The sequence below is a fragment of the Ranitomeya imitator genome, chromosome 1, assembly GCF_032444005.1.
Source record: "Ranitomeya imitator isolate aRanImi1 chromosome 1, aRanImi1.pri, whole genome shotgun sequence".
In the NCBI taxonomy this organism is placed as follows: Eukaryota; Metazoa; Chordata; class Amphibia; order Anura; family Dendrobatidae; genus Ranitomeya; species Ranitomeya imitator.
Window position 1 is genome coordinate 5,004,044 of NC_091282.1, and position 25,770 is coordinate 5,029,813.

Below are 25,770 nucleotides of genomic sequence, written 5' to 3' on the forward strand. Positions count from 1 at the left end.
CACCTCCGCTCTACAGTCACCACTAATCCTAGGACCCCAGAATCCCCCTAATAACAGACGTGGAGTACAGGAGTGACTATCCCACCTCAGCTCTACAGTCACCACTAATCCTAGGACCTCAGCTCTACAGTCACCACTAATCCTAGGACCTCCGTTCTACAGTCACCACTAATCCTAGGACCTCAGCTCTACAGTCACCACTAATCCTAGGACCTCAGCTCTACAGTCACCACTAATCCTAGGACCCCAGAATCCCCCTAATAACAGACGTGGAGTACAGGAGTGACTATCCCACCTCAGCTCTACAGTCACCACTAATCCTGGGACCTCCGTTCTACAGTCACCACTAATCCTAGGACCTCAGCTCTACAGTCACCACTAATCCTAGGACCTCAGCTCTACAGTCACCACTAATCCTAGGACCCCAGAATCCCCTAATAACAGACGTGGAGTACAGGAGTGACCATCCCACCTCAGCTCTACAGTCACCACTAATCCTAGGACCTCCGTTCTACAGTCACCACTAATCCTAGGACCTCAGCTCTACAGTCACCACTAATCCTAGGACCTCAGCTCTACAGTCACCACTAATCCTAGGACCTCAGCTCTACAGTCACCACTAATCCTAGGACCCCAGAATCCCCTAATAACAGACGTGGAGTACAGGAGTGACCATCCCACCTCCGCTCTACAGTCACCACTAATCCTAGGACCTCGGCTCTACAGTCACCACTAATCCTAGGACCTCAGCTCTACAGTCACCACTAATCCTAGGACCTCAGCTCTACAGTCACCACTAATCCTAGGACCCCAGAATCCCCTAATAACAGACGTGGAGTACAGGAGTGACCATCCCACCTCAGCTCTACAGTCACCACTAATCCTAGGACCTCCGTTCTACAGTCACCACTAATCCTAGGACCTCAGCTCTACAGTCACCACTAATCCCAGGACCCCATAACCCCCCTAATAACAGACCTGGAGTACAGCAGTGACCATCCCACCTCAGCTCTACAGTCACCACTAATCCTGGGACCTCCGTTCTACTGTCACCACTAATCCCCGGAACCCAGAATTCCCCTACTATACAGAGTGGGCAATTTATCTGGATACACCTAAATAAAATGGAAATGGCTGGTGATATCAACTTCCTGTTTGTGGCACATTAGTGTATGGGGGGAAGGGGAACTTTTCAAGTCAAGAGTGGGAGAAGAGGGCTGCATTGACAATCCAACACATGGGGCAGCACTTTGAACCCTTTTTAAGTGTTCATAAACATGTAAATAACTCATGAAAGAATAAAGTTACGTTAAAACCAAGCACACCATTGTTTTTCTTGTGAAATTCTCAATAAGTTTTATTTGTCACATGACCCTCTTCCCATTGGAAAAAATAAAGTTGGATCCAAAATGGCCGACTACAAAATAGCCGCCATGGTCACCACCCATCTTGAAAAGTTTTCCCCCTCCCATACACTAATGTGCCACAAACAGTTGATATCACCAGCCATTCCCATTTTATTCAGGTGTATCCGTATAAATGGCCCACCCTGTATGATGGTGTCCAGCAGTTGTTGTGGTCAGTTCTCCAGATGTCTTTGTGTTATCATACCTCAGTTCTGGTGAAAACCATGTTATCCCTATCAGCATACCACATAGATAAAGACCCCAGAGGGTAGAAATGTCTGGAGACGTGACCGGTTGTACACTGTATAGTTGATGGACACCATTATACGTGCGGTATGTATACAATAACTCTGGAGATTGCTTTATTAGGAATATTTGGGGTCTATAGGTCCTCAGTCTGTCACCTCCTCCCCTGTTGTCGAGTCTACACTAGTCATGGTCATCGTGATGTCACGGGTTCAGTACTATACAGGTCATGACATCACTCTCGGTACTAATACTGGCAGTGAGGACCTCATGGCTGCAGTGGTGTCATGGTCCCAGGAGTCATGAGGCGGTGTGGTCTGAATTTCTCCCCCGGTTTGATGTTTTTGTGGATGCTCACTCCCCGTAAACGTCGTCTGACTTTCCTTTTTTCCTTCCGGAGTCGGTACAGGGAGTTAGAAACAGAACTCCGCACAATGGACCAAGCCCTGAAATCCCTGATAGCGGCAGAGGAGGAGGTATTGGAGAGAGCGCCTGCCCCAACTCTGCTGTCTATCCTCATATCTCTTCTGTCTATCAGAGGTTCTCTGCCTGTCTCTGATCTGTCACTAGATCTGAACTATGCTATGTCACGTGCAGCCGGACGGCAGTGGCCTTCTAGGGGGGAGTTGTAGATGTGCCTGATATCCTTCACACTTCCATAGGAGTCATCTTTGGAGGATTCTGGTCAGTCACCAGGCAGCCGCTCAGTCCTCGTGTCAGAGACTCCCCTTCCACCTTCTAATAGCTCCTCATTGGTCTCCTCATAATTTTCACACTTCTGCTTTCTGCTCTTTCATCCTGTGTTGGCTTCTTATCTCATTTTTGCTCTTCCACCTTTCTCTCTCCTTTTCCCCTACACGCTCTCCATTCTTCCCTTCCGCACTTCCCTGCTTTATGTTCCTCACACAGTAAATGTGGTGACTTGGAGGAGGAGCTGAAGACTGTCACCAATAACCTAAAGTCCCTTGAGGCTCAAGCAGATAAGGTATCATGTGCTTAATGTATACAGGAACATCTGCTGTGTGATAACAACATGTCCTGGCATCGCCTCTTATAACAACTCTGCCCTGGTCAATGCCCTGCATGGAAGCGCCACCCTCTAACATGGCTAATCCTGGTCCTGAAACGCTTGTGCCCTCATTATTCTCCATCTACCAATGATGGAACCTGATCTTCTCCATCTGTCCTTCTATAGTATTCATCCAAAGAAGATCACTATGAGGAGGAGATAAGACATCTGACGGAACGGCTGAAAGAGGTGAGGCTGCACTGCTTTTGTCGAGTCGACGTCCTCATGGAAGACATCTTTCCACTGTATAAAACGTAACTGTCTTTTTTTTAGACTGAAAGCCGAGTGGAGTTTGCAGAAAAATCAGTGGCGAAGTTGGAGAAGACCATTGATGACCTTGAAGGTAAAAATACCTATTATAGTGACACTGGCTTCGTCCTGCTGTTACGCTTATCTCATCTGGTCCCAGGTTCCACATGAAATTGTTGACAATTTTCAGGCAAATACTAGTCATAGAAATCTGTTACTAGAATTCTCTGGTGGTCTTTCATAAAATCGTTATACAAACTGATGATTTATTCGTAGTCACATGACAGAAGATGTACATCCTTGTCCTTCTGAGGTTCCCAGCTTGGGTGTCCAGGCTTGTTTGTGACGTTGGGTTGTCCCCAGGTGCTGATGAGCTTTCAGTAAACTGTTTTCAACTTTGAAGTGACTATGTAGTATGCAGCCATGTCCTTGTTTTTTTGTTTGTGATGTGGTTGCAGCTAATGAGTCATCTGTGCCAAGTTGCCCTTCTTGGGTCATTTGTGCCGGGTTGCCCTTCTTGGCTCACCTGTGCCGGGTTGCCCTACTTGAGTCACCATTGTCGGGTTGCCCTTCTTGGGTCACCTGTGCCGGGTTGCCCTTCTTGAGTCACCTGTGGCCGGGTTGCCCTTCTTGGGTCACCTGTGTCGGGTTGCCCTTCTTGGGTCACCTGTGCCGGGTTGCCCTTCTTGGGTCACCTGTGCCGGGTTGCCCTTCTTGGGTCACCTGTGCCGGGTTGCCCTTCTTGGGTCACCAGTGCCGGGTTGCCCTTCTTGGGTCACCTGTGCCGGGTTGCCCTTCTTGGGTCACCTGTGCCGGGTTGCCCTTCTTGGGTCACCTGTGCCGGGTTGCCCTTCTTGGGTCACCAGTGCCGGGTAGCCCTTCTTGAGTCACCTGTGCCGGGTTGCCCTTCTTGGGTCACCTGTGCCGGGTTGCCCTTCTTGGCTCACCTGTGCCGGGTTGCCCTTCTTGAGTCACCAGTGTCGGGTTGCCCTTCTTGGGTCACCAGTGTCGGGCTGCCCTTCTTGGGTCACCTGTGCCGGGTTGCCCTTCTTGAGTCACCTGTGCGGGGTTGCCCTTCTTGATTCACCTGTGCCGGGTTGCCCTTCTTGGGTCACCTGTGCCGGGTTGCCCTTCTTGGGTCACCTGTGCCGGGTTGCCCTTCTTGGGTCACCTGTGCCGGGTTGCCCTTCTTGGGTCACCTGTGCCGGGTTGCCCTTCTTGGGTCACCAGTGTCGGGCTGCCCTTCTTGGGTCACCTGTGCCGGGTTGCCCTTCTTGGGTCACCTGTGCCGGGTTGCCCTTCTTGGGTCACCTGTGCCGGGTTGCCCTTCTTGGGTCACCTGTGCCGGGTTGCCCTTCTTGGGTCACCTGTGCCGGGTTGCCCTTCTTGGGTCACCTGTGCCGGGTTGCCCTTCTTGGGTCACCTGTGCCGGGTTGCCCTTCTTGGGTCACCTGTGCCGGGCTGCCCTTCTTGGGTCACCTGTGCCGGGTTGCCCTTCTTGGGTCACCTGTGCCGGGTTGCCCTTCTTGGGTCACCAGTGTTGGGCTGCCCTTCTTGGGTCACCTGTGCCGGGTTGCCCTTCTTGGGTCACCTGTGCCGGGTTGCCCTTCTTGGGTCACCTGTGCCGGGTTGCCCTTCTTGGGTCACCTGTGCCGGGTTGCCCTTCTTGGGTCACCTGTGCCGGGTTGCCCTTCTTGGGTCACCAGTGTCGGGCTGCCCTTCTTGGGTCACCTGTGCCGGGTTGCCCTTCTTGGGTCACCTGTGCCGGGTTGCCCTTCTTGGGTCACCTGTGCCGGGTTGCCCTTCTTGGGTCACCTGTGCCGGGTTGCCCTTCTTGGGTCACCTGTGCCGGGTTGCCCTTCTTGGGTCACCTGTGCCGGGTTGCCCTTCTTGGGTCACCTGTGCCGGGTTGCCCTTCTTGGGTCACCTGTGCCGGGCTGCCTTTCTTGGGTCACCTGTGCTGGGTTGCCTTTCTTGGGTCACCTGTGCCGGGTTGCCCTTCTTGGGTCACCTGTGCCGGGTTGCCCTTCTTGGGTCACCTGTGCCGGGTTGCCCTTCTTGGGTCACCTGTGCCGGCTTGCCCTTCTTGGGTCACCTGTGCCGGGCTGCCCTTCTTGGGTCACCTGTGCCGGGTTGCCCTTCTTGGGTCACCTGTGCCGGGTTGCCCTTCTTGGGTCACCTGTGCCGGGTTGCCCTTCTTGGGTCACCAGTGTCGGGCTGCCCTTCTTGGGTCACCTGTGCCGGGTTGCCCTTCTTGGGTCACCTGTGCCGGGTTGCCCTTCTTGGGTCACCTGTGCCGGGTTGCCCTTCTTGGGTCACCTGTGCCGGGTTGCCCTTCTTGGGTCACCTGTGCCGGGTTGCCCTTCTTGGGTCACCAGTGTCGGGCTGCCCTTCTTGGGTCATCTATGCTGGTTTGCCCTCGCTGTATTGTCTATGTTGGGTTTTACGGTTGTGTTGTTTTGTGCCAGGCAGTCCTTAGTGGGTTATATCTTACTAGGTTGGCCTTGCAGAGTTGTACAGTCTTTTTTTTTTTTAATCCTGCTGAGTCTTCCTCTGGTGTTGACGGGTTCTTATTAAATCATTGTCAGCTCTGATGTGAGTTAATCGATAGCCTGTCAGAATATGTGCAGCTTTGTCTTTGTAGGGTCGTTCTTGCTATGCCGTCCTTACGGACAGACTTATTAATAGGCCGTCTGTGCTGGGACATCTATAAGGTCATTTTATTAATAGAACATCTGTGCAGGGTTTTTGTTGCTGAGTTGTCTCGTTGCCCTTCCAGGGTCGTCCTTGTTAGACTTTATATGTTGGTTCTCCGTGTTAGGTTGTCTTCAATGTATTGATTATTGTGATTGTCCTCAATGGTTTGTCTCTTTTTTGGACTGTCCATGCTGGGCTGTTTGTGGTGGTCGGTCCTTGCTTGTGTCTTACTACGTTACTCATGATGGTTTCGTTTTGCTCAGTTGACCTTGCTGGGTCTGACTTTTCTCTGATCCCGTCCCCTTACTGTGTTTTCTTCTCTGGTCTACTCTGCTCTGACTTTCTATCCTCTGCTCTGTGCCTTCTTTTCTCCTTGTGTTCTTTAGATGAGGTCTATGCTCAGAAGATGAAGTATAAGGCCATCAGTGAGGAGCTGGATAATGCCCTTAATGACATTACCTCTCTCTAAGCCCTGACTTCCATCCACTGCTCCTCTGTCGATCTACTGCTCCTGTCACTCATGTCCTGGGGTCTGTCTCTGCTGCACACCTCAGCACCTTTCACCTCCAGAGCTTCCTCCAGGCTGGTCCTCTATGCACATGGTCATTGCCCTGGATCTCCCTCCATGCTTCACTATTGTTCTCTGCTTATTCTCTGCAGTCACTGATGACAGACATGGAGGTCTCATCCTCCACAATCTCTTCTGTCTTGTACATAAATCTGTAGACTGATCTTTTGTGTGATTCCATGTCGGTGCGAGCTGGTGAGACGAGTGACAGATTTCTGGACAGATCACACAGACATGGAGGCTTCTGCTGCTCCTGCTCATGTTTTCTCCTTGACATTGGTGAATAAAGTGCTTCTTCTCTACTTTCTATCTCTGTCGTGCTTTCATGCCTCCATGTTTTTCTCACTCATAGTTTCATATCCTCTATAAAGAGTTGCAGGTGCCTAAGAGCGCACCTGTGTGACACTGCGCAATTCCCTTGGATGACACGAAACCTTGTACATGGTCATCTGTATTTGGATGCTGACCGCTGCTTGTTTGTGCAGGTACGGCGGTCCCACTGGCATGAAAACGTGGGACGCCGCCTACATGTAATTCCTGCACATTGCACTCGCTCTAGTGCTAGTTAGGGAACATGGAAATTAGAATTCAAGTACTAACGTAATGGAGTATAAATCTACCTAGTAAAAGAGCATACTGATCAGCACACAGAGACCCTGATCCGCCATCTCTGACTGCACCAACACCTGCTCTGTGTCCTGTATACTGAACGGACCGATGAGCGGCACCGAGACCCTGATCATCCATCTCTGACTGCACCAACACCTGCTCTGTGTCCTGTATACTGAACGGACTGATCAGCACACAGAGACCCTGATCCGCCATCTCTGACTGCACCAACAGCTGCTCTGTGTCCTGTATACTGAACGGACCGATGAGCGGCACCGAGACCCTGATCACCCATCTCTGACTGCACCAACACCTGCTCTGTGTCCTGTATACTGAACGGACTGATCAGCACACAGAGACCCTGATCCGCCATCTCTGACTGCACCTACACCTGCTCTGTGTCCTGTATACTGAACGGACCGATGAGCGGCACCGAGACCCTGATCATCCATCTCTGACTGCACCAACACCTGCTCTGTGTCCTGTAAACTGAACGGACTGATCAGCACACAGAGACCCTGATCCGCCATCTCTGACTGCACCAACACCTGCTCTGTGTCCTGTATACTGAACGGACCGATGAGCGGCACCGAGACCCTGATCACCCATCTCTGACTGCACCAACACCTGCTCTGTGTCCTGTATACTGAACAGACCGATGAACGGCACCGAGACCCTGATCCGCCATCTCTGACTGCACCAACACCTGCTCTGTGTCCTGTATACTGAACGGACCGATGAGCGGCACCGAGACCCTGATCATCCATCTCTGACTGCACCAACACCTGCTCTGTGTCCTGTATACTGAACGGACTGATCAGCACACAGAGACCCTGATCCGCCATCTCTGACTGCACCAACACCTGCTCTGTGTCCTGTATACTGAACGGACCGATGAGCGGCACTGAGACCCTGATCACCCATCTCTGACTGCACCAACACCTGCTCTGTGTCCTGTATACTGAACGGACCGATGAGCGGCACTGAGACCCTGATCACCCATCTCTGACTGCACCAACACCTGCTCTGTGTCCTGTATACTGAACGGACCGATGAGCGGCACCGAGACCCTGATCATCCATCTCTGACTGCACCAACACCTGCTCTGTGTCCTGTATACTGAACGGACTGATCAGCACACAGAGACCCTGATCCGCCATCTCTGACTGCACCAACAGCTGCTCTGTGTCCTGTATACTGAACGGACCGATGAGCGGCACCGAGACCCTGATCACCCATCTCTGACTGCACCAACACCTGCTCTGTGTCCTGTATACTGAACGGACTGATCAGCACACAGAGACCCTGATCCGCCATCTCTGACTGCACCTACACCTGCTCTGTGTCCTGTATACTGAACGGACCGATGAGCGGCACCGAGACCCTGATCATCCATCTCTGACTGCACCAACACCTGCTCTGTGTCCTGTATACTGAACGGACTGATCAGCACACAGAGACCCTGATCCGCCATCTCTGACTGCACCAACACCTGCTCTGTGTCCTGTATACTGAACGGACCGATGAGCGGCACCGAGACCCTGATCCACCATCTCTGACTGCACCAACACCTGCTCTGTGTCCTGTATACTGAACGGACCGATGAGCGGCACCGAGACCCTGATCACCCATCTCTGACTGCACCAACACCTGCTCTGTGTCCTGTATACTGAACGGACTGATGAGCGGCACCGAGACCCTGATCATCCATCTCTGACTGCACCAACACCTGCTCTGTGTCCTGTATACTGAACGGACTGATGAGCGGCACCGAGACCCTGATCACCCATCTCTGACTGCACCAACACCTGCTCTGTGTCCTGTATACTGAACGGACTGATGAGCGGCACCGAGACCCTGATCATCCATCTCTGACTGCACCAACACCTGCTCTGTGTCCTGTATACTGAACGGACTGATGAGCGGCACCGAGACCCTGATCGTCCATCTCTGACTGCACCAACACCTGCTCTGTGTCCTGTATACTGAACGGACTGATCAGCACACAGAGACCCTGATCCGCCATCTCTGACTGCACCAACACCTGCTCTGTGTCCTGTATACTGAACGGACCGATGAGCGGCACCGAGACCCTGATCATCCATCTCTGACTGCACCAACACCTGCTCTGTGTCCTGTAAACTGAACGGACCGATGAGCGGCACCGAGACCCTGATCATCCATCTCTGACTGCACCAACACCTGCTCTGTGTCCTGTATAGTGAACGGACCGATGAGCGGCACCGAGACCCTGATCACCCATCTCTGACTGCACCAACACCTGCTCTGTGTCCTGTATACTGAACGGACCGATGAGCGGCACCGAGACCCTGATCATCCATCTCTGACTGCACCAACACCTGCTCTGTGTCCTGTAAACTGAACGGACTGATCAGCACACAGAGACCCTGATCCGCCATCTCTGACTGCACCAACACCTGCTCTGTGTCCTGTATACTGAACGGACCGATGAGCGGCACCGAGACCCTGATCGTCCATCTCTGACTGCACCAACACCTGCTCTGTGTCCTGTATACTGAACGGACCGATGAGCGGCACCGAGACCCTGATCGTCCATCTCTGACTGCACCAACACCTGCTCTGTGTCCTGTATACTGAACGGACCGATGAGCGGCACCGAGACCCTGATCGTCCATCTCTGACTGCACCAACACCTGCTCTGTGTCCTGTATACTGAACGGACCGATGAGCGGCACCGAGACCCTGATCCGCCATCTCTGACTGCACCAACACCTGCTCTGTGTCCTGTATACTGAACGGACCGATGAGCGGCACCGAGACCCTGATCGTCCATCTCTGACTGCACCAACACCTGCTCTGTGTCCTGTATACTGAACGGACCGATGAGCGGCACCGAGACCCTGATCACCCATCTCTGACTGCACCAACACCTGCTCTGTGTCCTGTATACTGAACGGACCGATGAGCGGCACCGAGACCCTGATCAGCCATCTCTGACTGCACCAACACCTGCTCTGTGTCCTGTATACTGAACGGACCGATGAGCGGCACCGAGACCCTGATCCGCCATCTCTGACTGCACCAACACCTGCTCTGTGTCCTGTATACTGAACGGACCGATGAGCGGCACCGAGACCCTGATCCGCCATCTCTGACTGCACCAACACCTGCTCTGTGTCCTGTATACTGAACGGACCGATGAGCGGCACCGAGACCCTGATCGTCCATCTCTGACTGCACCAACACCTGCTCTGTGTCCTGTATACTGAACGGACCGATGAGCGGCACCGAGACCCTGATCGTCCATCTCTGACTGCACCAACACCTGCTCTGTGTCCTGTATACTGAACGGACCGATGAGCGGCACCGAGACCCTGATCGTCCATCTCTGACTGCACCAACACCTGCTCTGTGTCCTGTATACTGAACGGACCGATGAGCGGCACCGAGACCCTGATCACCCATCTCTGACTGCACCAACACCTGCTCTGTGTCCTGTATACTGAACGGACCGATGAGCGGCACCGAGACCCTGATCACCCATCTCTGACTGCACCAACACCTGCTCTGTGTCCTGTATGCTGAACGGACCGATGAGCGGCACCGAGACCCTGATCACCCATCTCTGACTGCACCAACACCTGCTCTGTGTCCTGTATACTGAACGGACCGATGAGCGGCACCGAGACCCTGATCATCCATCTCTGACTGCACCAACACCTGCTCTGTGTCCTGTATACTGAACGGACCGATGAGCGGCACCGAGACCCTGATCATCCATCTCTGACTGCACCAACACCTGCTCTGTGTCCTGTATACTGAATGGACCGATGAGCGGCACCGAGACCCTGATCAGCCATCTCTGACTGCACCAACACCTGCTCTATGTCCTGTATACTGAACGGACCGATGAGCGGCACCGAGACCCTGATCATCCATCTCTGACTGCACCAACACCTGCTCTGTGTCCTGTATACTGAACGGACCGATGAGCGGCACCGAGACCCTGATCAGCCATCTCTGACTGCACCAACACCTGCTCTGTGTCCTGTATACTGAACGGACCGATGAGCGGCACCGAGACCCTGATCGTCCATCTCTGACTGCACCAACACCTGCTCTGTGTCCTGTATACTGAACGGACCGATGAGCTGCACCGAGACCCTGATCACCCATCTCTGACTGCACCAACACCTGCTCTGTGTCCTGTATACTGAACGGACCGATGAGCGGCACCGAGACCCTGATCACCCATCTCTGACTGCACCAACACCTGCTCTGTGTCCTGTATACTGAACGGACCGATGAGCGGCACCGAGACCCTGATCGTCCATCTCTGACTGCACCAACACCTGCTCTGTGTCCTGTATACTGAACGGACCGATGAGCGGCACTGAGACCCTGATCACCCATCTCTGACTGCACCAACACCTGCTCTGTGTCCTGTATACTGAACGGACCGATGAGCGGCACTGAGACCCTGATCACCCATCTCTGACTGCACCAACACCTGCTCTGTGTCCTGTATACTGAACGGACCGATGAGCGGCACCGAGACCCTGATCATCCATCTCTGACTGCACCAACACCTGCTCTGTGTCCTGTATACTGAACGGACCGATGAGCGGCACCGAGACCCTGATCACCCATCTCTGACTGCACCATCACCTGCTCTGTGTCCTGTATACTGAACGGACCGATGAGCGGCACCGAGACCCTGATCATCCATCTCTGACTGCACCAACACCTGCTCTGTGTCCTGTATACTGAACGGACCGATGAGCGGCACCGAGACCCTGATCATCCATCTCTGACTGCACCATCACCTGCTCTGTGTCCTGTATACTGAACGGACCGATGAGCAGCACTGAGACCCTGATCATCCATCTCTGACTGCACCAACACCTGCTCTGTGTCCTGTATACTGAATGGACCGATGAGTGGCACCGAGACCCTGATCAGCCATCTCTGACTGCACCAACACCTGCTCTATGTCCTGTATACTGAACGGACCGATGAGCGGCACCGAGACCCTGATCATCCATCTCTGACTGCACCAACACCTGCTCTGTGTCCTGTATACTGAACGGACCGATGAGCGGCACTGAGACCCTGATCAGCCATCTCTGACTGCACCAACACCTGCTCTGTGTCCTGTATACTGAACGGACCGATGAGCGGCACCGAGACCCTGATCACCCATCTCTGACTGCACCAACACCTGCTCTGTGTCCTGTATACTGAACGGACCGATGAGCGGCACCGAGACCCTGATCAGCCATCTCTGACTGCACCAACACCTGCTCTGTGTCCTGTATACTGAACGGACCGATGAGCGGCACCGAGACCCTGATCGTCCATCTCTGACTGCACCAACACCTGCTCTGTGTCCTGTATACTGAACGGACCGATGAGCGGCACCGAGACCCTGATCGTCCATCTCTGACTGCACCAACACCTGCTCTGTGTCCTGTATACTGAACGGACCGATGAGCGGCACCGAGACCCTGATCATCCATCTCTGACTGCACCAACACCTGCTCTGTGTCCTGTATACTGAACGGACCGATGAGCGGCACTGAGACCCTGATCAGCCATCTCTGACTGCACCAACACCTGCTCTGTGTCCTGTATACTGAACGGACCGATGAGCGGCACCGAGACCCTGATCGTCCATCTCTGACTGCACCAACACCTGCTCTGTGTCCTGTATACTGAACGGACCGATGAGCGGCACCGAGACCCTGATCATCCATCTCTGACTGCACCAACACCTGCTCTGTGTCCTGTATACTGAACGGACCGATGAGCGGCACCGAGACCCTGATCGTCCATCTCTGACTGCACCAACACCTGCTCTGTGTCCTGTATACTGAACGGACCGATGAGCGGCACTGAGACCCTGATCACCCATCTCTGACTGCACCAACACCTGCTCTGTGTCCTGTATACTGAACGGACCGATGAGCGGCACTGAGACCCTGATCACCCATCTCTGACTGCACCAACACCTGCTCTGTGTCCTGTATACTGAACGGACTGATGAGCGTCACCGAGACCCTGATCGTCCATCTCTGACTGCACCAACACCTGCTCTGTGTCCTGTATACTGAACGGACCGATGAGCGGCACCGAGACCCTGATCATCCATCTCTGACTGCACCAACACCTGCTCTGTGTCCTGTATACTGAACGGACCGATGAGCGGCACCGAGACCCTGATCGTCCATCTCTGACTGCACCAACACCTGCTCTGTGTCCTGTATACTGAACGGACCGATGAGCGGCACCGAGACCCTGATCAGCCATCTCTGACTGCACCAACACCTGCTCTGTGTCCTGTATACTGAACGGACCGATGAGCGGCACCGAGACCCTGATCGTCCATCTCTGACTGCACCAACACCTGCTCTGTGTCCTGTATACTGAACGGACCGATGAGCGGCACCGAGACCCTGATCATCCATCTCTGACTGCACCATCACCTGCTCTGTGTCCTGTATACTGAACGGACCGATGAGCGGCACCGAGACCCTGATCATCCATCTCTGACTGCACCAACACCTGCTCTGTGTCCTGTATACTGAATGGACCAATGAGCGGCACCGAGACCCTGATCACCCATCTCTGACTGCACCAACACCTGCTCTGTGTCCTGTATACTGAACGGACCGATGAACGGCACCGAGACCCTGATCACCCATCTCTGACTGCACCATCACCTGCTCTGTGTCCTGTATACTGAACGGACCGATGAGCGGCACCGAGACCCTGATCAGCCATCTCTGACTGCACCAACACCTGCTCTGTGTCCTGTATACTGAACGGACCGATGAGCGGCACCGAGACCCTGATCAGCCATCTCTGACTGCACCAACACCTGCTCTGTGTCCTGTATACTGAACGGACCGATGAGCGGCACCGAGACCCTGATCATCCATCTCTGACTGCACCAACACCTGCTCTGTGTCCTGTATACTGAACGGACCGATGAGCGGCACCGAGACCCTGATCACCCATCTCTGACTGCACCATCACCTGCTCTGTGTCCTGTATACTGAACGGACTGATGAGCGGCACCGAGACCCTGATCACCCATCTCTGACTGCACCAACACCTGCTCTGTGTCCTGTATACTGAACGGACTGATGAGCGGCACTGAGACCCTGATCAGCCATCTCTGACTGCACCAACACCTGCTCTGTGTCCTGTATACTGAACGGACCGATGAGCGGCACCGAGACCCTGATCGTCCATCTCTGACTGCACCAACACCTGCTCTGTGTCCTGTATACTGAACGGACCGATGAGCTGCACCGAGACCCTGATCATCCATCTCTGACTGCACCATCACCTGCTCTGTGTCCTGTATACTGAACGGACCGATGAGCGGCACCGAGACCCTGATCATCCATCTCTGACTGCACCAACACCTGCTCTGTGTCCTGTATACTGAACGGACCGATGAGCGGCACCGAGACCCTGATCGTCCATCTCTGACTGCACCAACACCTGCTCTGTGTCCTGTATACTGAACGGACCGATGAGCGGCACCGAGACCCTGATCGCCCATCTCTGACTGCACCAACACCTGCTCTGTGTCCTGTATACTGAACGGACCGATGAGCGGCACCGAGACCCTGATCATCCATCTCTGACTGCACCAACACCTGCTCTGTGTCCTGTATACTGAACGGACCGATGAGCGGCACCGAGACCCTGATCGTCCATCTCTGACTGCACCAACACCTGCTCTGTGTCCTGTATACTGAACGGACCGATGAGCGGCACCGAGACCCTGATCGCCCATCTCTGACTGCACCAACACCTGCTCTGTGTCCTGTATACTGAACGGACCGATGAGCGGCACCGAGACCCTGATCATCCATCTCTGACTGCACCAACACCTGCTCTGTGTCCTGTATACTGAACGGACCGATGAGCGGCACCGAGACCCTGATCGCCCATCTCTGACTGCACCAACACCTGCTCTGTGTCCTGTATACTGAACCGACTGATGAGCGGCACTGAGACCCTGATCACCCATCTCTGACTGCACCAACACCTGCTCTGTGTCCTGTATACTGAACGGACCGATGAGCGGCACCGAGACCCTGATCAGCCATCTCTGACTGCACCAACACCTGCTCTGTGTCCTGTATACTGAACGGACCGATGAGCGGCACCGAGACCCTGATCGCCCATCTCTGACTGCACCAACACCTGCTCTATGTCCTGTATACTGAACGGACTGATGAACGGCACCGAGACCCTGATCGTCCATCTCTGACTGCACCAACACCTGCTCTGTGTCCTGTATACTGAACGGACCGATGAGCGGCACCGAGACCCTGATCGTCCATCTCTGACTGCACCAACACCTGCTCTGTGTCCTGTATACTGAACGGACTGATGAACGGCACCGAGACCCTGATCGCCCATCTCTGACTGCACCAACACCTGCTCTATGTCCTGTATACTGAACGGACCGATGAGCGGCACCGAGACCCTGATCGTCCATCTCTGACTGCACCAACACCTGCTCTGTGTCCTGTATACTGAACGGACCGATGAGCGGCACCGAGACCCTGATCACCCATCTCTGACTGCACCAACACCTGCTCTGTGTCCTGTATACTGAACGGACCGATGAGCGGCACCGAGACCCTGATCACCCATCTCTGACTGCACCAACACCTGCTCTGTGTCCTGTATACTGAACGGACCGATGAGCGGCACCGAGACCCTGATCACCCATCTCTGACTGCACCAACACCTGCTCTGTGTCCTGTATACTGAACCGACTGATGAGCGGCACTGAGACCCTGATCGCCCATCTCTGACTGCACCAACACCTGCTCTATGTCCTGTATACTGAACGGACTGATGAACGGCACCGAGACCCTGATCGTCCATCTCTGACTGCACCAACACCTGCTCTGTGTCCAGTATACTGAACGGACCGATGAGCGGCACCGAGACCCTGATCATCCATCTCTGACTGCACCAACACCTGCTCTGTGTCCTGTATACTGAATGGACCGATGAGCAGCACCGAGACCCTGATCACCCATCTCTGACTGCACCAACACCTGCTCTGTGTCCTGTATACTGAACGGACCGATGAACGGCACTGAGACCCTGATCACCCATCTCTGACTGCACCAACACCTGCTCTGTGTCCTGTATACTGAACGGACTGATCAGCACACAGAGACCCTGATCCACCATCTCTGACTGCACCAACACCTGCTCTGTGTCCTGTATACTGAACGGACCGATGAGCGGCACCGAGACCCTGATCACCCATCTCTGACTGCACCAACACCTGCTCTGTGTCCTGTATACTGAACGGACCGATGAGCGGCACCGAGACCCTGATCACCCATCTCTGACTGCACCAACACCTGCTCTGTGTCCTGTATACTGAACGGACCGATGAGCGGCACCGAGACCCTGATCATCCATCTCTGACTGCACCAACACCTGCTCTGTGTCCTGTATACTGAACGGACCAATGAGCGGCACCGAGACCCTGATCACCCATCTCTGACTGCACCAACACCTGCTCTGTGTCCTGTATACTGAACGGACCGATGAGCGGCACCGAGACCCTGATCACCCATCTCTGACTGCACCAACACCTGCTCTGTGTCCTGTATACTGAACGGACCGATGAGCGGCACCGAGACCCTGATCATCCATCTCTGACTGCACCAACACCTGCTCTGTGTCCTGTATACTGAACGGACCGATGAGCGGCACCGAGACCATGATCACCCATCTCTGACTGCACCAACACCTGTTCTGTGTCCTGTATACTGAACGGACCGATGAGCGGCACCGAGACCCTGATCAGCCATCTCTGACTGTACCAACACCTGCTCTGTGTCCTGTATACTGAATGGACCGATGAGCGGCACCGAGACCCTGATCATCCATCTCTGACTGCACCAACACCTGCTCTGTGTCCTGTATACTGAACGGACCGATGAGCGGCACCGAGACCCTGATCAGCCATCTCTGACTGCACCAACACCTGCTCTGTGTCCTGTATACTGAACGGACCGATGAGCGGCACCGAGACCCTGATCGTCCATCTCTGACTGCACCAACACCTGCTCTGTGTCCTGTATACTGAACGGACCGATGAGCGGCACCGAGACCCTGATCACCCATCTCTGACTGCACCAACACCTGCTCTGTGTCCTGTATACTGAACGGACCAATGAGCGGCACCGAGACCCTGATCATCCATCTCTGACTGCACCAACACCTGCTCTGTGTCCTGTATACTGAACGGACCGATGAGCGGCACCGAGACCCTGATCATCCATCTCTGACTGCACCAACACCTGCTCTGTGTCCTGTATACTGAACGGACTGATCAGCGGCACCGAGACCCTGATCACCCATCTCTGACTGCACCATCACCTGCTCTGTGTCCTGTATACTGAACGGACTGATGAGCGGCACCGAGACCCTGATCACCCATCTCTGACTGCACCAACACCTGCTCTATGTCCTGTATACTGAACGGACTGATGAGCGGCACCGAGACCCTGATCATCCATCTCTGACTGCACCATCACCTGCTCTGTGTCCTGTATACTGAACGGACTGATGAGCGGCACCGAGACCCTGATCACCCATCTCTGACTGCACCAACACCTGCTCTATGTCCTGTATACTGAACGGACTGATGAGCGGCACCGAGACCCTGATCATCCATCTCTGACTGCACCAACACCTGCTCTGTGTCCTGTATACTGAACGGACCGATGAGCGGCACCGAGACCCTGATCACCCATCTCTGACTGCACCAACACCTGCTCTGTGTCCTGTATACTGAACGGACCGATGAGCGGCACCGAGACCCTGATCATCCATCTCTGACTGCACCAACACCTGCTCTGTGTCCTGTATACTGAACGGACTGATCAGCGGCACCGAGACCCTGATCACCCATCTCTGACTGCACCAACACCTGCTCTGTGTCCTGTATACTGAACGGACCGATGAGCGGCACCGAGACCCTGATCACCCATCTCTGACTGCACCAACACCTGCTCTGTGTCCTGTATACTGAACGGACCGATGAGCGGCACAGAGACCCTGATCCACCATCTCTGACTGCACCAACACCTGCTCTGTGTCCTGTATACTGAACGGACCGATGAGCGGCACCGAGACCCTGATCACCCATCTCTGACTGCACCAACACCTGCTCTGTGTCCTGTATACTGAACGGACCGATGAGCGGCACCGAGACCCTGATCGCCCATCTCTGACTGCACCAACACCTGCTCTGTGTCCTGTATACTGAACGGACCGATGAGCGGCACCGAGACCCTGATCACCCATCTCTGACTGCACCAACACCTGCTCTGTGTCCTGTATACTGAACGGACCGATGAGCGGCACCGAGACCCTGATCATCCATCTCTGACTGCACCAACACCTGCTCTGTGTCCTGTATACTGAACGGACCGATGAGCGGCACCGAGACCCTGATCGCCCATCTCTGACTGCACCAACACCTGCTCTGTGTCCTGTATACTGAACGGACCGATGAGCGGCACCGAGACCCTGATCATCCATCTCTGACTGCACCAACACCTGCTCTATGTCCTGTATACTGAACGGACCGATGAGCGGCACCGAGACCCTGATCATCCATCTCTGACTGCACCAACACCTGCTCTGTGTCCTGTATACTGAACGGACCGATGAGCGGCACCGAGACCCTGATCGTCCATCTCTGACTGCACCAACACCTGCTCTGTGTCCTGTATACTGAACGGACCGATGAGCGGCACCGAGACCCTGATCGTCCATCTCTGACTGCACCAACATCTGCTCTGTGTCCTGTATACTGAACGGACCGATGAGCGGCACCGAGACCCTGATCACCCATCTCTGACTGCACCAACACCTGCTCTGTGTCCTGTATACTGAACGGACCGATGAGCGGCACCGAGACCCTGATCACCCATCTCTGACTGCACCAACACCTGCTCTGTGTCCTGTATACTGAACGGACCGATGAGCGGCACCGAGACCCTGATCGCCCATCTCTGACTGCACCAACACCTGCTCTGTGTCCTGTATACTGAACGGACCGATGAGCGGCACCGAGACCCTGATCATCCATCTCTGACTGCACCAACACCTGCTCTATGTCCTGTATACTGAACGGACCGATGAGCGGCACCGAGACCCTGATCCGCCATCTCTGACTGCACCAACACCTGCTCTGTGTCCTGTATACTGAACGGACTGATGAGCGGCACCGAGACCCTGATCATCCATCTCTGACTGCACCAACACCTGCTCTGTGTCCTGTATACTGAACGGACCGATGAGCGGCACCGAGACCCTGATCATCCATCTCTGACTGCACCAACACCTGCTCTGTGTCCTGTATACTGAACGGACCGATGAGCGGCACCGAGACCCTGATCGTCCATCTCTGACTGCACCATCACCTGCTCTGTGTCCTGTATACTGAACGGACCGATGAGCGGCACCGAGACCCTGATCGTCCATCTCTGACTGCACCAACACCTGCTCTGTGTCCTGTATACTGAACGGACCGATGAGCGGCACCGAGACCCTGATCGTCCATCTCTGACTGCACCAACACCTGCTCTATGTCCTGTATACTGAACGGACCGATGAGCGGCACCGAGACCCTGATCGCCCATCTCTGACTGCACCAACACCTGCTCTGTGTCCTGTATACTGAACGGACCGATGAGCGGCACCGAGACCCTGATCATCCATCTCTGACTGCACCAACAGCTGCTCTGTGTCCTGTATACTGAACGGACCGATGAGCGGCACCGAGACCCTGATCATCCATCTCTGACTGCACCAACACCTGCTCTATGTCCTGTATACTGAACGGACCGATGAGCGGCACCGAGACCCTGATCCGCCATCTCTGACTGCACCAACACCTGCTCTGTGTCCTGTATACTGAACGGACTGATGAGCGGCACCGAGACCCTGATCCGCCATCTCTGACTGCACCAACACCTGCTCTGTGTCCTGTATACTGAACGGACCGATGAGCGGCACCGAGACCCTGATCACCCATCTCTGACTGCACCAACACCTGCTCTGTGTCCAGTATACTGAACGGACTGATGAGCGGCACCGAGACCCTGATCGTCCATGTCTGACTGCACCAACACCTGCTCTGTGTCCTGTATACTGAACGGACTGATGAGCGGCACCGAGACCCTGATCACCCATCTCTGACTGCACCAACACCTGCTCTGTGTCCTGTATACTGAACGGACCGATGAGCAGCACCGAGACCCTGATCGTCCATCTCTGACTGCACCAACACCTGCTCTGTGTCCTGTATACTGAACGGACTGATGAGCGGCACCGAGACCCTGATCATCCATCTCTGACTGCACCAACACCTGCTCTGTGTCCTGTATACTGAACGGACCGATGAGCGGCACCGAGACCCTGATCCACCATCTCTGACTGCACCAACACCTGCTCTGTGTCCTGTATACTGAACGGACCGATGAGCGGCACCGAGACCCTGATCGTCCATCTCTGACTGCACCAACACCTGCTCTATGTCCTGTATACTGAACGAACCGATGAGCGGCACCGAGACCCTGATCACCCATCTCTGACTGCACCATCACCTGCTCTGTGTCCTGTATACTGAACGGACCGATGAGCGGCACCGAGACCCTGATCACCCATCTCTGACTGCACCAACACCTGCTCTGTGTCCTGTATACTGAACGGACCGATGAGCGGCACCGAGACCCTGATCACCCATCTCTGACTGCACCAACACCTGCTCTGTGTCCTGTATACTGAACGGACCGATGAGCGGCACCGAGACCCTGATCACCCATCTCTGACTGCACCAACACCTGCTCTGTGTCCTGTATACTGAACGGACTGATCAGCGGCACCGAGACCCTGATCACCCATCTCTGACTGCACCAACACCTGCTCTGTGTCCTGTATACTGAATGGACCGATGAGCGGCACCGAGACCCTGATCATCCATCTCTGACTGCACCAACACCTGCTCTGTGTCCTGTATACTGAACGGAAAGATGAGCGGCACCGAGACCCTGATCAGCCATCTCTGACTGCACCAACACCTGCTCTGTGTCCTGTATACTGAACGGACCGATGAGCGGCACCGAGACCCTGATCATCCATCTCTGACTGCACCAACACCTGCTCTGTGTCCTGTATACTGAACGGACCGATGAGCGGCACCGAGACCCTGATCATCCATCTCTGACTGCACCAACACCTGCTCTGTGTCCTGTATACTGAACGGACCGATGAGCGGCACCGAGACCCTGATCATCCATCTCTGACTGCACCAACACCTGCTCTGTGTCCTGTATACTGAACGGACCGATGAGCGGCACTGAGACCCTGATCAGCCATCTCTGACTGCACCAACACCTGCTCTGTGTCCTGTATACTGAACGGACCGATGAGCGGCACTGAGACCCTGATCAGCCATCTCTGACTGCACCATCACCTGCTCTGTGTCCTGTATACTGAACGGACCGATGAGCAGCACCGAGACCCTGATCGTCCATCTCTGACTGCACCAACACCTGCTCTGTGTCCTGTATACTGAACGGACCGATGAGCGGCACCGAGACCCTGATCGTCCATCTCTGACTGCACCAACACCTGCTCTGTGTCCTGTATACTGAACGGACCGATGAGCGGCACCGAGACCCTGATCGTCCATCTCTGACTGCACCAACACCTGCTCTATGTCCTGTATACTGAACGAACCGATGAGCGGCACCGAGACCCTGATCAGCCATCTCTGACTGCACCAACACCTGCTCTGTGTCCTGTATACTGAACGGACCGATGAGCGGCACCGAGACCCTGATCACCCATCTCTGACTGCACCAACACCTGCTCTGTGTCCTGTATACTGAACGGACTGATCAGCGGCACCGAGACCCTGATCATCCATCTCTGACTGCACCAACACCTGCTCTGTGTCCTGTATACTGAACGGACCGATGAGCGGCACCGAGACCCTGATCAGCCATCTCTGACTGCACCATCACCTGCTCTGTGTCCTGTATACTGAACGGACCGATGAGCGGCACCGAGACCCTGATCGTCCATCTCTGACTGCACCAACACCTGCTCTGTGTCCTGTATACTGAACGGACCGATGAGCGGCACCGAGACCCTGATCATCCATCTCTGACTGCACCAACACCTGCTCTGTGTCCTGTATACTGAACGGACCGATGAGCGGCACCGAGACCCTGATCATCCATCTCTGACTGCACCAACACCTGCTCTGTGTCCTGTATACTGAACGGACCGATGAGCGGCACCGAGACCCTGATCATCCATCTCTGACTGCACCAACACCTGCTCTGTGTCCTGTATACTGAACGGACCGATGAGCGGCACAGAGACCCTGATCAGCCATCTCTGACTGCACCAACACCTGCTCTGTGTCCTGTATACTGAACGGACCGATGAGCAGCACTGAGACCCTGATCATCCATCTCTGACTGCACCAACACCTGCTCTGTGTCCTGTATACTGAACGGACCGATGAGCAGCACCGAGACCCTGATCATCCATCTCTGACTGCACCAACACCTGCTCTGTGTCCTGTATACTGAACGGACCGATGAGCGGCACCGAGACCCTGATCGTCCATCTCTGACTGCACCAACACCTGCTCTGTGTCCTGTATACTGAACGGACCGATGAGCAGCACCGAGACCCTGATCATCCATCTCTGACTGCACCAACACCTGCTCTGTGTCCTGTATACTGAACGGACCGATGAGCAGCACTGAGACCCTGATCATCCATCTCTGACTGCACCAACACCTGCTCTGTGTCCTGTATACTGAACGGACCGATGAGCGGCACCGAGACCCTGATCGTCCATCTCTGACTGCACCATCACCTGCTCTGTGTCCTGTATACTGAACGGACCGATGAGCGGCACCGAGACCCTGATCACCCATCTCTGACTGCACCAACACCTGCTCTGTGTCCTGTATACTGAACGGACCGATGAGCGGCACCGAGACCCTGATCGTCCATCTCTGACTGCACCAACACCTGCTCTGTGTCCTGTATACTGAACGGACCGATGAGCGGCACCGAGACCCTGATCACCCATCTCTGACTGCACCATCACCTGCTCTGTGTCCTGTAAACTGAACGGACCGATGAGCGGCACCGAGACCCTGATCGTCCATCTCTGACTGCACCAACACCTGCTCTATGTCCTGTATACTGAACGGACTGATGAGCGGCACCGAAACCATGATCACCCATGTCTGACTGCACCAACACCTGCTCTGTGTCCTGTATACTGAACGGACCGATGAGCGGCACTGAGACCCTGATCATCCATCTCTGACTGCACCAACACCTGCTCTGTGTCCTGTATACTGAACGGACCGATGAGCGGCACCGAGACCCTGATCACCCATCTCTGACTGCACCAACACCTGCTCTGTGTCCTGTATACTGAACGGACCGATGAGCAGCACCGAGACCCTGATCAGCCATCTCTGACTGCACCAACACCTGCTCTGTGTCCTGTATACTGAACGGACCGATGAGCGGCACCGAGACCCTGATCACCCATCTCTGACTGCACCAACACCTGCTCTGTGTCCTGTATACTGAACGGACCGATGAGCAGCACCGAGACCCTGATCAGCCATCTCTGACTGCACCAACACCTGCTCTGTGTCCTGTATACTGAACGGACCGATGAGCAGCACCGAGACCCTGATCGTCCATCTCTGACTGCACCATCACCTGCTCTATGTCCTGTATACTGAACGGACCGATGAGCGGCACCGAGACCCTGATCGTCCATCTCTGACTGCACCATCACCTGCTCTGTGTCCTGTAAACTGAACGGACCGATGAGCGGCACCGAGACCCTGATCACCCATCTCTGACTGCACCAACACCTGCTCTGTGTCCTGTATACTGAACGGACCGATGAGCGGCACCGAGACCCTGATCATCCATCTCTGACTGCACCAACACCTGCTCTGTGTCCTGTATACTGAACGGACCGATGAGCGGCACCGAGACCCTGATCACCCATCTCTGACTGCACCAACACCTGCTCTGTGTCCTGTATACTGAACGGACCGATGAGCGGCACCGAGACCCTGATCAGCCATCTCTGACTGCACCATCACCTGCTCTGTGTCCTGTATACTGAACGGACCGATGAGCGGCACCGAGACCCTGATCATCCATCTCTGACTGCACCAACACCTGCTCTTTGTCCTGTATACTGAACGGACCGATGAGCGGCACCGAGACCCTGATCGTCCATCTCTGACTGCACCAACACCTGCTCTGTGTCCTGTATACTGAACGGACCGATGAGCGGCACCGAGACCCTGATCATCCATCTCTGACTGTACCAACACCTGCTCTGTGTCCTGTATAGTGAACGGACCGATGAGCGGCACCGAGACCCTGATCGCCCATCTCTGACTGTACCAACACCTGCTCTGTGTCCTGTATACTGAACGGACCGATGAGCGGCACCGAGACCCTGATCACCCATCTCTGACTGCACCAACACCTGCTCTGTGTCCTGTATACTGAACGGACCGATGAGCGGCACCGAGACCCTGATCGTCCATCTCTGACTGCACCAACACCTGCTCTGTGTCCTGTATACTGAACGGACCGATGAACGGCACCGAGACCCTGATCGTCCATCTCTGACTGCACCATCACCTGCTCTATGTCCTGTATACTGAACGGACCGATGAGCGGCACCGAGACCCTGATCCGCCATCTCTGACTGCACCAACACCTGCTCTGTGTCCTGTATACTGAACGGACCGATGAGCGGCACCGAGACCCTGATCACCCATCTCTGACTGCACCAACACCTGCTCTGTGTCCTGTATACTGAACGGACCGATGAACGGCACCGAGACCCTGATCATCCATCTCTGACTGCACCATCACCTGCTCTGTGTCCTGTATACTGAACGGACTGATGAGCGGCACCGAGACCCTGATCACCCATCTCTGACTGCACCAACACCTGCTCTGTGTCCTGTATACTGAATGGACTGATGAGCGGCACCGAGACCCTGATCACCCATCTCTGACTGTACCAACACCTGCTCTGTGTCCTGTATACTGAACGGACTGATGAGCGGCACCGAGACCCTGATCACCCATCTCTGACTGCACCAACACCTGCTCTGTGTCCTGTATACTGAACGGACCGATGAACGGCACCGAGACCCTGATCGTCCATCTCTGACTGCACCATCACCTGCTCTATGTCCTGTATACTGAACGGACCGATGAGCGGCACCGAGACCCTGATCACCCATCTCTGACTGCACCATCACCTGCTCTATGTCCTGTATACTGAACGGACCGATGAACGGCACCGAGACCCTGATCATCCATCTCTGACTGTACCAACACCTGCTCTGTGTCCTGTATACTGAACGGACCGATGAGCGGCACCGAGACCCTGATCACCCATCTCTGACTGCACCAACACCTGCTCTATGTCCTGTATACTGAACGGACTGATGAGCGGCACTGAGACCCTGATCGTCCATCTCTGACTGCACCATCACCTGCTCTGTGTCCTGTATACTGAACGGACCGATGAGCAGCACAGAGACCCTGATCCGCCATCTCTGACTGCACCAACACCTGCTCTGTGTCCTGTATACTGAACGGACCGATGAGCAGCACAGAGACCCTGATCCGCCATCTCTGACTGCACCAACACCTGCTCTGTGTCCTGTATACTGAACGGACCGATGAGCGGCACCGAGACCCTGATCACCCATCTCTGACTGCACCAACACCTGCTCTGTGTCCTGTATACTGAACGGACCGATGAACGGCACCGAGACCCTGATCAT

At 54.7% G+C, this 25,770-nt stretch overlaps 1 protein-coding gene across 9 annotated transcripts in view; it reads left to right on the plus strand.

The window, feature by feature from the left end:
- LOC138657981 (tropomyosin beta chain-like) overlaps positions 1–25,770 on the plus strand; it is a 118,429-nt gene that overhangs the window by 59,614 nt on the left and 33,045 nt on the right. For 4 of the 9 annotated variants that reach the window (XM_069745568.1, XM_069745610.1, XM_069745613.1 and 1 more), the window contains exons 6-8: positions 2,053–2,128; positions 2,848–2,910; positions 2,995–3,064. In XM_069745568.1, coding sequence (XP_069601669.1) covers positions 2,053–2,128; positions 2,848–2,910; positions 2,995–3,064 — 209 coding nt within the window. Of the gene's footprint in view, positions 1–2,052; positions 2,129–2,561; positions 2,638–2,847; positions 2,911–2,994; positions 3,065–6,053; positions 6,538–25,770 lie in introns of those variants that run through there. The other 5 variants (XM_069745572.1, XM_069745597.1, XM_069745578.1 and 2 more) reach the window with 3 other exon arrangements.